The sequence below is a fragment of the Capra hircus genome, chromosome 5, assembly GCF_001704415.2.
Source record: "Capra hircus breed San Clemente chromosome 5, ASM170441v1, whole genome shotgun sequence".
Taxonomy (NCBI): domain Eukaryota; kingdom Metazoa; phylum Chordata; class Mammalia; order Artiodactyla; family Bovidae; genus Capra; species Capra hircus.
The window spans coordinates 15,546,624-15,559,207 of record NC_030812.1 but is presented as its reverse complement, the minus strand read 5'-3'; the positions used below and the strand labels follow the sequence as shown (position 1 = coordinate 15,559,207).

At 41.3% G+C, this 12,584-nt stretch overlaps 1 protein-coding gene across 1 annotated transcript in view; it reads left to right on the top strand.

Moving 5' to 3' along the window:
* The window catches only part of MGAT4C (MGAT4 family member C), a 70,122-nt gene that overhangs the window by 44,530 nt on the left and 13,008 nt on the right, over positions 1 to 12,584 (top strand). Inside the window, exon 2 of the mRNA XM_005679782.3 lies at positions 10,636 to 10,788. Within this exon, the coding sequence (XP_005679839.1) occupies positions 10,642 to 10,788 (147 nt within the window). The 5' untranslated portion in view covers positions 10,636 to 10,641. The remainder of the gene's footprint in view (positions 1 to 10,635; positions 10,789 to 12,584) is intronic.

Below are 12,584 nucleotides of genomic sequence, written 5' to 3'. Positions count from 1 at the left end.
CTTTTTTTAGACATGGGTCCATCTTTTTGGTTTAAGACTGAGTATTGGGCTCCCGTGTCCACCATGAAGCCAACCGGTTTCCCCTCCACATTTATAGTTACCCAGGACTCGGGGAGGGGCTTTGAGCCCTGACCCCCCCAGTCGCTATCCTCACCCGCATAGAGGATATGACTGTCTGGAGAGGGAGTCTTGTTCTTGGGGTTCTTGGGCCCCTTTTTTAGATTTTTCTTGGGGCATTTATCTTTCCAATGTCCAAACTCTTTACAAAATGCACATTGGTTTTTCTCAAGCTTACGCCTTGTCATTTTTTCTTCAGTATTTGAGTCCAATTTTTTCCCTTTTTGGAACCTGTTTTTGTTTTTAACCCCAGCAAAAAATATCTGGGCCAGCTCTTTTTGATTTTTACGGTTTTCTTCAGCTCTAAATTTTCTTTTTTTTTCTTTTAATGTGGTCCTCTCTCTCTTCTGGGGTCTCTCTATGATTAAAAACTCTCGGCTGCCCTCACTAGATCTTGCAAGGATTGTTCATTTAACCTCTCTATCTTTTGTAACTTTTTTTTAATATGGGGGGCTGCTTGATTTACAAATGCTAACATAACTGCCACTCGTGACTCATCTGCCTGTGGGTCCATAGGGGTATACTGTCTAAAAGCTTCCATTATCCTTTCCAGGAAGGCTGCTGGGCTCTCATTTGGCTGTTGTCTCACTGGATTTATTTTGGCCAAATTAGTTGGCTTTTTGGTGGCCTCTCTAAGGCCAGCCATGAGAGTCTGACGGTACACTCGGAGAGGCTCCTTACCTTTAGCGCGTTTGAAGTCCCAGTTGGGTCGCACCAAGGGGAACCCCTCCTCAATGAGGTTAGGCTGTATTGTGGGCCTCCCATCTACCCCTGGCACATTTTTCAGGGCTTCTGACAGGGATCCGTTCGTGCTCTTCTGTAGTAAAAAGTACCTGTAACAGTTGCTGACAATCATACCAAGTGGGATTGTGAGTAAACAGGATAGACTCTAAAAAAGATCAATAAGACCCTGTGGTTTTTCAGAGAAGGAGGGAGTCTGGGTTTTTTAATTGTACAAATCACTAGTGGAGAAGGGCCAATACTGATATGTCCGTTCTCCACCCTCTCTGGCTGGTCCTGCCCGGACCGGAAACACATGAATGGTGGAGGAAGGAACCTCCGGGTCTTCTTCTGCTACGCCGGCCATTTTTTTTTTTTTTTTTTTTTTTTTTTTTTTGCCTTTTCTCCGAGTTCCCTAGGCGGGGCCCCTTTTTCTGGGAGGAGCTGAAGGCTTGGTTCTCTTTTTGGCTTCTCTTGATGAAACCTGTGGAACCTGTGGAAGCAAGGGAGGGGAAGAGGGAAGGGAAGTGAGGGACTGAAAAACAAAAGGTTTTAGCCAGGCCAGGGGGTTTTCCACCAGGTTCTGTCAGACCAAAATGTATGGAGTTTGGTCTGGCTGGGTGTCCTGAAGGGTAGGGGGTGAGCACCTTCTCTCTGACCACTTGAATAGTAGGCAGGCTGAAGGTGCCTTCTTGTGGCCAGCTGACATCAAAAGCAGGCCACTCGGCAGAACAAAAAGTTACTAACTTGCTTTTTTTTTCACCAGCAATGATAGATTCTGTGCTCTAGACTTGAAATCAGAGAAGTGGTTAATCATAAGAGATAAAGGAGTAGAAGTTGTTTGTCCCATGATCACAGAAAAGTACACTGGGAGCCAACAGAGCACACAAAGAGCAACGCAGACACCACGAATAGACAAACAGATAACAAACGCAAGGTGGCCACCGACAATGCACTCAGTCTTACTTGCAGGATGTTCACAGAGCCAGCCACCTCCCCAGCACAAAACCGGGCCCCAGCCTTACGCTGGACTTAATCCAGTAACCAGAGCCAGCCGCCTCCCCAGCACGAAACTGGGCCCTGGCCTTACGCTGGGCTTAATCCAGTAACCAGAGCCAGCCGCCTCCCCAGCACGAAACTGGGCCCTGGCCTTACGCTGGGCTTACCTCTGCACTTTACACCCAGATGCCTCCCCAGCACGAAACTGGGCCCCGGCCTTATGCTGGACTTAATCCAGTAACCAGAGCCAGCTGCCTCCCCAGCACGAAGCCAGGCCCCGGCCTTACGCTGACTTAATCCAGTAACCAGAGCCAGCTGCCTCCCCAGCACGAAACCAGGCCCCGGCCTTACGCTGACTTAATCCAGTAACCAGAGCCAGATGCCTCCCCAGTATGATACCGGGCCTTGGACTTAATCTGGGCTTCTGCAGCGTTAGCACCGGTGCTCAGAGCCCTTATCTCCTAACGAGGTTACTCCCTTCTACCAGGAGAGTTGTCCTCCCCGGCGGGACGGAGATCCCGGACGAGCCCCCAGATGTTATGCTCGGAGCCCGTATCTCTGAACCGACCGAGAGAGCAAGTCCACCACAGTATTGCAAACGCAAGAAGGGAGTTTGTTTATTCCTAGCGCGCTAGGGCCCAAGTCTCATCCCACACAAGGGAATCTGACAAGAGCCCCGAACAAAGGAGTATGGCGGCTTATATACAGGCAGTTCTTTGTCTCAATTACAGGAGTAGCTGGCGTTACATGATTGGCCAGGCAGGATGAGCACATATCCTGTCTCTTTCTGGTAAACATGACTCAGGTCCTAGAGACTGTCGTTTGGTCCCTAACAGATCCCTGGGTTGGGAAGATCCCCTGGAAGAGGGCATGACAACCCACTCCAGTACTCTTGCCTGGAGAATCCAATGGACAGAGAAGCCTGACAGGCTACAAGCCATAGGGACACAAAGAGTCGGACCTGACTAGAGTGACTTAGCAGCAGCAGCAGTATCATATTATATATCTATGTGTATTTTAAGTTAAATAAGTTTAATCAAAATTTTTCTTTCTGCCAAGAAAATTATATTTATATTTATTATATTATTTTTATTTTGTGCAACAGATAAATGTCACAAGTTATTGTGTCTATTGGTAGAAATGTATTTAAAATATCATAAGAAGCCTAATTAATAAACTGTATAGCAATAGTAGTTAATAAAGCAGACTCTGATAATTCTAAGATTTGAAAGTTGGCGTCATAGCTTATGGAGACACCTCAAGAAAGCTTTGTTTTTCTTAAATTATAAAATTGGTCTAATAGTAGTATTAAAGTTTTAGCATTGGTATGAAGATTCAGTGAGCTACCTATGCAAAGTATATCACCCAGCACTTACGAATATTTAATAAATATTAGTAGATATGCATATTATTTTATTTATAATTATCTACATTTGAACTTTGCAAATGCAATTTGTGTCACATCATTTGCATTTTCTCTTTATCTCAAAAGAGTAAAATTAGGATGGAATTCTTCTTGACTTAGCATTTATATTAAACTTAAAACATTCAACTTTCAGAAACAAAATTATAAAGTATTATGTATTTTTAATCTTATTTTCTTGAAAAAAAGTTTGCTGTTTATGCTTCTGTGTCCAGGAAATAAAATGTCCTTTATTTTCTGACAGACAATAGAGAATTTTGAAAATTAAAAGTAACATTTAAAAATATGATGATATATATGCTTTTAAAAACATGGAAAGTTCAGAAAAGTAAAAAGAAGATTAAAAATTCCTGATCATTCTGCTACATTGAGATAATGACTGTTAACATCTTATAGATTGTTTCCAATTTGTTTTACAGACATCCCTGCTTTGCTATACCATGATAAGACTTTGGCTCACAAATACAATTGTTTTATCTTTGAAAAGATTTTTAGAAGTATAATTGCTGAGTTAAGGGGAATAAATGTATTTTATGCTATTGTCGTCTTCCCAAATTGACATTTAGAAATATTGTGTCACTTGTGTGTAATTAGATTCTAATTCTTTGTCATTTCAAATTCAGATAAAAAGCTTTCTGTGTTGTTATAATCCATTTCATTACTTAACCTTGCTCATAAGTTCCTTTGTATACCATCAAATATGCATTTAAGGCTACATTGTGAATGGCTTCAATCTATTAACACTACAAATATTGAAAGATCTTCTCTACTTTCACTTGTTGGTTTTCATTCAAATTTGTGATGAAAACACCTCCACGTGTATGCTGATGACAAAGCATGAGAAAAATCCATGGGCAACGTGGAGGTGTGGTTCTAAAAGCTCTGACACTGATGTTGAGAGCCTCTGGTGAGATGAACCTGGTTGGAGGGGAAGACGTGCACCAGGGCGGATAGCTGTGGGCCAGGATAGAAGTTCAGGCACAGGCTCCCAGGCCGAGTTTCCTGGTGCCTTGGCTTGAGGACTCAGGACTGCTACATAGTTGATGGGTTCTGAAAGCCTTGCTCCTAACCAACACTCAAGGCTGCATTCAGCGACTACTTCTGTTCTTCACAGAACTAGACTCTGAGGCTGAAAATCCCTCCCAAACACCTTTTCTGCAAGAATCTTCTCTCTCAATGTTGTCAAGACATCCCCAGGTTCAGAATATACAACTTTAACCCAGTCTCTCAACCAACCAAGGGTCCTGGATCATCCATCCACAATACTTTTATTTTTTATTTAAATAGGCCAGGTCTTAGTTGAGGCATGTGGAATCTAGTTCCCTGGCAAGGGATCGAACCCACGCCTTCTGTATTGGGAGCATGGAGTTTCAACCACTGGACCACCAAGAAAGTCCTACAATGCCTTTATATTCATGTTAACAGATCTGAGTCCATATTTCAGCCCTCTCTGGAACCAGAACGCGTAACATAAACTTTATCCTAACCCATGGTATCCCTCAGGATGGGTCCTGAAACACCTCAATTCCACCTCTTCCTTCAACCCAAACACTCATGGTTGTACACCCTCAGTGTTCTTGGAGCATCCTCTCCTGGACCTGAATCAGGCACATCCTAAAATATAGATGGCAGCACCAGAGTTCTGTGTTGCAGCCGTGAAATTAAAAGACACTTGCTCCTTGGAAGGAAAACTATGACAAACCTAGACAGTGTATTAAAAAGCAGAGATATTACTTTGCCAACAGATATTTGTATTGTCAAAGATACAGTTTTTCCAGTAGTCATGTATGGATGTGAAAGTTGGACCATAAAGAAGGCTGAACACTGAAGAATTGATGCTTTCAAATTGTGGTGCTGGAGAAGATTCTCAGAAATCCCTTGGACTGCAAGGAGATAAAACCAGTCAATTCTAAAGGAAATCAACTCTCAATATTCATTGGAAGGATTGATGCTAAAGCTCCAATACTTTGGCCACCTGGTGGGAAGAGCCAACACATTGAAAAAGACCCTGATGCTAGGAAAGATTGAAGGCAAAAGAAAAGGGAGCAGTGGGGGATGAGATAGTTAGATAGTGTCACTTACTCAATGGACATGAATTTTAGCCAACTCCAGGAGATGGTGGAGGACCGAGGACCCTGGCATGCTGTAGTTGGTGGGATCGCAAGGAGTTGGACATGACTTAGCGACTGAACAACAACAACACCGGAGTTCTGATATTGGCCACTGAATATAAAAAGAAAAGTCTTTCACCAGACCGTACTTCAAAACAGTCCTTCTCAGGTGACCCTGAGACTTCTGCCTCAAGTATCCAGACTCACGAGCATTTGTGCTAACAGTCCCCAGCTGCATCCAGACTCTGTACCCTGTAGGCAGCCCCTCCAGGTCCTTGGGGCCTGGGGCCCTACCAGAGTATCATTCTCTTGAAGTGAGCCACAGATGGAGAGTCTATAGCATTAATCTTGCTTCTTATCTTTGCTGGGCCAACTTAGGCCGGTTACAGCTGCAGTGAACATGAGAGGGCATCTTATCCTACTCAAATCCAGAAAAAAAAACTTTTACAAGCAGAATATTTTATCTGTAGATTGAGGACCAGGTTACAGTACACTTCAGATTATAGAATGAGACAACAGAATTTAACTTAATGTTTTGGTTCAAAAGTGATATGTAATGCATTTTCTTATTGGAAAAGATAAATGGTGAGTCTGTTGACACACTTTTGACACATAAATGCAAATTAGAAACTGACCCTATTCTAAAACTGACATCACAAACCAAAAGATGAGATGATTTAATATATGGTCTGGTATTAGGCCTACTCTGATGACCCAGATGGCAAAGAATCTGCCTGCAATGCAGGAGACCAGGGCTCAATCCCTGGGTGGAGAAGGGGATGGCTACCCACTCCAGTATTCTAGCCTGGAGAATCCTAAGGATAGAGGAGCCTGGTACGCTACAGTCCATGGAATCACAAGAGCCAGACATGACCAGGTGACTAACACTTTATACTTTATTAATGTCTCATTTCTGTTCAATCACTCAGTTGTGTCTGACTCTTTGCGACCCTGTGGACTGCAGCACGTCAGGCTTCCCTGTCCATCACCAACTTCCAGAGGTTGCTCAAACTCATGTCCATCAAGTCGGTGATGCCATCCAAACATTTAATGCTCTGTCATCTCCTCTCCTGCCTTCCATCTTTCCCAGAATCACCGTCTTTTCCAGTGAGTTAATTCTTCACATCAGGTGGCCAAAGTATTGCAGTTTCAACTTCAGCATCAGATCTTCCAATGAATATTCAGTAATGATTTTCTTTAGGATTGAATGGTTTCATCTCCTTGCAAACCAAGGGACTCACAAGAGTCATCTCCAACACCACAGTTCAAAGGCATCAATTCTTCAGTGCTTAGCTTTCTTTATAGTCCGACCCTCACATCCATACATGACTACTGGAAAAACCATAGCTTTGACTAGATGGTCTTTTGACGGCAAAGTAATGGCTCTGCTTTTTAAATGCTGTCTAGTCTGGTCATAGCTTTTCTTCCAAGGAGCACATGTCTTTTAATTTCATGCCTGCAATCACCATCTGCAGTGATTTTGGAGCCCCGAAAAATAAAGTCTGACACTGTTTCCGTTGTTCCCCATCTATTTGCCATGAAGTGATGAGACCAGATGCCATGATCTTAGTTTTCTGAATGTTGAGTTTTCAGCCAGCTTTTTCACTCTCCTCTTTCACTTTCATCAAGAGGCTCTTTAGTTCTTCACTTTCTGCCACAAGGGTGGTGTCATCTGCATATCTGAGGTTATTGATATTTCTCCCAGAAATCTTGATTCCAGCTTGTACTTTATCCAGCCTGGCATTTCACATGATGTAAAGCTCAGTCGGTTAATCATCTGCCTGCAATGCAGGAGACCCAGGTTTGATTCCTGGGTCAGGAAGATCCACTGGAGAAGGAAATGGCAACCCACTCCAGTATTCTTGGCTAGAAATCCCATGGACAGAGGAGCCTGGCAGGCTACAGACCATGGGATCACAAGAGTCAAACACTACTTAGCAATTAAACCACCACCACTCAGCACATAAGTTAAATAAGCAAGGCGACAATATACAGCCTTGACGTACTCCTTTTCCTATTTGTAACCAGTCTGTTGTTCCATGTCCAGTTCTAACTGTTGCTTCCTGACCTGCATACAGGTTTCTCAAGAGACAGGTCAGGTGGTCTGGTATTCCCATCTCTTTCAGAATTTTCCACAGTTTACTGTGATCCATACAGTCAAAGCTTGGCATAGTCAATAAAGCAGAAATAGATGTTTTTCTGGAACTCTTTTGCTTTTCCATGATCCAGAGGATCTTGGCAATTTGATCTCTGGTTCCTCTGCCTTTCCTAAAACCAGCTGGAACATCTGGAAGTTCACGGTTTACATATTGCTGAAGCCTGGCTTGGAGAATTTTGAGCATTACTTTACCAGCATGTGAGATGAGTGCAGTTGTGCAGTAATTTGAACATTCTTTGGCATTGCCTTTCTGTTAGCCTTTACTCTGCTTCATTTTGTAATCCAAGGCCACATTTACCTGGTACTCCAGGTAGCTCTTAACTTCCTACTTTTGCATTCTAGTCTCCTATAATGAAAAGGACATCTTTTGGGGGTGTTAGTTCTAGAAGGTCTTGTAGGTCTTCACAGAACCATTCAGCTTCAGCTTCTTCAGCATTACTGGTCAGGGCATAGACTTGGATTACTGTGATACTGATTGTTTTGCCTTGGAAACCAACAGAGATCATCCTGTCCTTTTTGAGATTTCCCCCAATTACTGCATTTTGAACTCTTTCTTTTTTTGACTATCATATCTACTCCATTTCTTCTAAGAGATTCTTGCCCACAGTTCTAAATATAATGGTCGTCTGAATTAAATTCACCCATTCCAGTCCATTTTAGTTCACTGATTCTTAAAATGTCGACATTCACTCTTGCCATCTCCTGTTTGACCACTTCTAATTTACCTTGATTCATGGACCTAACATTCCAGGTTCCTATGCAGTATTGTGCTTTACCACACCCAACTTTACTTCCATCACCAGTCACATCCACAATTGGCTGTTGTTTTCATTTTGGCTCTATCTCTTCATTCTTTGTGATGTTACTTCTCCACTCTTCTCCAGTAGCATATTGGCCACCTACTGACCTGGGAAGTTCATCCTTCAATGTCCTAAATTTTTGCCTTTTCATGCTGCTCATGGGATTCTCAAGGCAAGAATACTGAAGCAGCTTGCCTTTGCCTTCTCCAGTGGACCATGTTTTATCAGAACTCTCCACCATGGCCCATCTGTCTTGAATGACCCTACTACATAGCATGGCTCATAGTTTCATTAATCCATTATTGTTTTCCAGTATCCAGTTTTTCTTTATTTCTCAGTACACAGGAGATTATACCTCCCCACTCCCTTGAAATTAGAGTGGTAATACTATTATTACTATTGCCAGTGAACTGTGAGCAGTTCACAGTGCACAGCTCTACATATGGAAAAGCTAAATTGTTTCACTTTCACCTCATAAGAGACACAAAGACAAATTCCAGGTGTACGAACAAAAGTCTGTGTATTAAAACAAGCAAAAAAACACAGAAGAAAATAAATTAGACTGTCTATCTGATATCAAGATAGGGAAGAATTTTTTTAAAACATTATACAAAAAAAATATGTACATCTCTACACATATATTTATAGCTACAAATCAAGAAAAAATAATTATCAAGAAGAATATGGCCAAAGAAAATGGGCTTTCATTAACATTCCTTTCTCCCAATTCCTCATCTTCTTTCCTATAATTTTCAAAGATTCAGAAATGCTTTCTTGCATTAATTCATGGAAGAGACATTGTTAGCTGGATATGTTCTAGACATTTGTTGTAAAGGTTGGGGTACAGGCCTTTTTCACCTCCTGAAGTTCTTTATGCCCATAAATACTTCATCCTAAAGCAGAACCCAAGAAGACATAGTATGTAACTCAACAAGGCATAATTTCCAAAAATCGTTGCTTATGGACAAAATATGATTCCACTAACCTTTTGATCATTCTAGGTTTTCTACATAATTTTTTTAAAATATCAGTAATATAAATGAATTTGTAATTGTAGTGGATCACAAAATGTAGAAGAGTGAAATGGAAAATAATTAGGTTTCCACTAACCCTACCAACTCCATTTTGGCTTTTTGTAGTCCATAAATCATTATAAACAATAGATTGAGCAAGGTAATGTTGATATGCCACTCCAGGATTTACACGTATTTAGCAAGAATTACTGGGAAAATTAACAAAGCAATTATAACTGAGTTTTTGTGTGGACTCAACCCAAAACTTTAACTTCCTTTGTGACTTCTCTTTCTCTCACTCAAATTTTCTCCCTATATTTCTTTTCAGCGGACCTACTCTGAGATCAGTACTAGCCCCAAACTTCTAGTGTCTTCTATTTTTATTACATTATAATATGGGGAGGTAGATGTTACCTTAATGCTTGCTTTTCTTTTATTTTCATTCTTTCTCATCAGTTCAGTTCAGTCCCTCAGTCGTGGCTGACTCTTTGTGACTCCATGGACTACAGCACGCCAGGCTTCCCTGCCCATCACCATCTCCTGGAGATTGCTCAAACTCATGTCCATGGAGTCGGTGATGCCATCCAACCATCTCATCCTCTGTTTTCCGCTTCTCCTCCTGCCTTCCATTTTTCCCAGCATCAGGGTCTTTTCAAATGAGTCAGTTCTTCATATCAGGTGGCTAAAATATTGGAGTTTCAGCTTTAGCATCAGTCTTTTCAATGACTATCCAGGACTGATTTTCTTTAGGATGGACCGGTTTGATCTCCTTGCAGTCCAAGGGACTCTCAACAGTCTTCTCCAACACCACAGTTCAAAAGCATCAATTCTTTGGAGCTCAGCTTTCTTTATAGTCCAATTCTCACATCCATTCATGACTAATGGAAAACCCATAGCTTTGAATAGATGGACCTTTGTTGGCAAAGTAATATCTCTGTTTTATAATATGCTGTCTAGGTTGGTCATAGCTTTTCTTCCAAAGAGGAAGTGTCTCTTAATTTCATGGCTGCATTCACCATGTGCAGTGGGGACTATTATTTTCTTACATTATTGTTACCAATATTTATTTGTTCAGAAATAACTGTGCTTTTCACTTTTACTAACACTACATCAAGATAAACCACTGCATTATCTTTATGTTAATGTTTTGATAAATTATGCCAACTTTTATTGTGAAACTGTAAACAATTTTGGTACAAATATCTGGAGATTAAAATTTTATAAAGGCCTGTTGGGTGAAGAAATATTTACATGCATAATTAATTGTTAGTAATTCTGTGCCTCTTTTCCACAGGAAAGAATGCTTAAATTTCACCAAGTGAAACATATTTTTGATATACTAGATAAAATGCGATGCCTGCGAAAACGTTCTACTGTCTCATTCTTGGGAGTTCTTGTCATTTTCCTTCTGTTTATGAACTTGTACATTGAAGATAGCTATGTTATGGTAAGTCTCGGAGGTTGATTATTTGTTGTTCAATTAAGGCATAAGTCAAACAAGACAGTCCACTTGTAACATAACTTCAGTCCCAAGATATTGAAATAGCCTTAGTCTGAGCAATATTATAACATATATCTTTCCTATCTAGCTACTTTTTTATATCAATTATACATTGTCAACAGTATAATTGTTTTGGCTCATATTCCAATGCTTTATTTAATGCTATATGCTATATTTAATTCAAATATGCACATCTAATTACAAATAAGTTAGCTATCATCTCTATCTGAATTAACTGTATGTCTGTGTGTGTGTTTGTCTGCTTAGTCCCTCAGTTGTGTTCAACTCTTTATGACCTCATAGACTGTAGCCCACCAGGCTCCTCTGTCCATGGGCTTCTCCAGGCAAGACTACTGGAATGAGTTTTTGGTTCCCTCTCCAGCAGATCTTCCTGACACAGGGATGGAACCCGTATCTCCTGCATTGACAGGCAGATCCTTTAGCACTGAGCCACGAGGAAGCTCATAGTAGTATATTACATATTTATTGAAAAAGATACACTTATAAGTGGAACTGGGCAGAGTCACCTGTAAATAGACTAAACAAATTTTTATAGGTATTACTCCTAGATAGCATATTCAAAAGCAGAGACATTACTTTGCTGACTAAGGTCTGTCTAGTCAAGGCTATGGTTTTTCCTGTGGTCATGTATGGATGTGAGAATTGGACTGTGAAGAAGGCTGAGTGCCAAAGAATTGATGCTTTTGAACTGTGGTGTTGGAGAAGACTCCTGAGAGTCCCTTGGACAGCAAGGAGATCCAACCAGTCCATTCTGAAGGAAATCAGCCCTGGGATTTCTTTGGAAGGAATGATGCTAAAGCTGAAGCTCCAGTACTTTGGCCACCTCATGTGAAGAGTTGACTTATTGGAAAAGACTTTGATGCTGGGAGGGATTGGGGGCAGGAGGAGAAGGGGACAACCGAGGATGAGATGGCTGGATGACATCACTGGCTCGATGGACGTGAGTCTGAGTGAACTCTGGGAGTTGGTGATGGACAGGGAGGCCTGGCGTGCTGCGATTCATGGGGTCACAAAGAGTAGGACACGACTGAGCGACTGAACTGAACTGAACTCCTTACTTTCTTTACTTTTCTATATTATCAAAATTTTTCAAATCCTGTTGTCTAATTAATGATACTAAGTGTGTTATTTTGTTAAGAAGGAATGCTTTATTAATGTGTGACATCTCATTTGGATCTTGAACAGCTGTATATGACCACCATGTTTTACCCTTATAGTCACTAAAAAGTAATAAAGAATGTCAAGAACTAAAGATAAGAATGTGAAAACTATTCAATAGTTTAAAAAAAGGTAAAATTAGCAAGTTAGTAGATTTTTCCCCATGTCTGGCAGCGTGCAGTTATCTTGGTCCCCGGTACATGCATGCATGCTAAGTTGCTTCAGTCTTGTCTGACTCTTTATGACTCTAAGGAGTATCCAGGCTCCTCTGGCCATGGGATTCTCCAGGCAAGAATACTGGAGTGGGTTTCCATGCCCTCCTCCAAGAGATCTTCCTGACCCAGGGATCAAATCCTTATCTCTTGCGTCTCCTGAATTGTCAAGCAGGTTCTTTACCCCTAGAGCCACCTGAGAAGCCCCCAACCAGGGATCAAACCCATGCCCCCTGCAATGGAAGTGTGGAATTTTAACCTCTGAAGAAACTTACTAATGATATGCATTGGGACACCATGGAAGTCCCTAATTTTATAGGTTTTGTTTTTTTCTTAGGGGAGTAGTTTTGT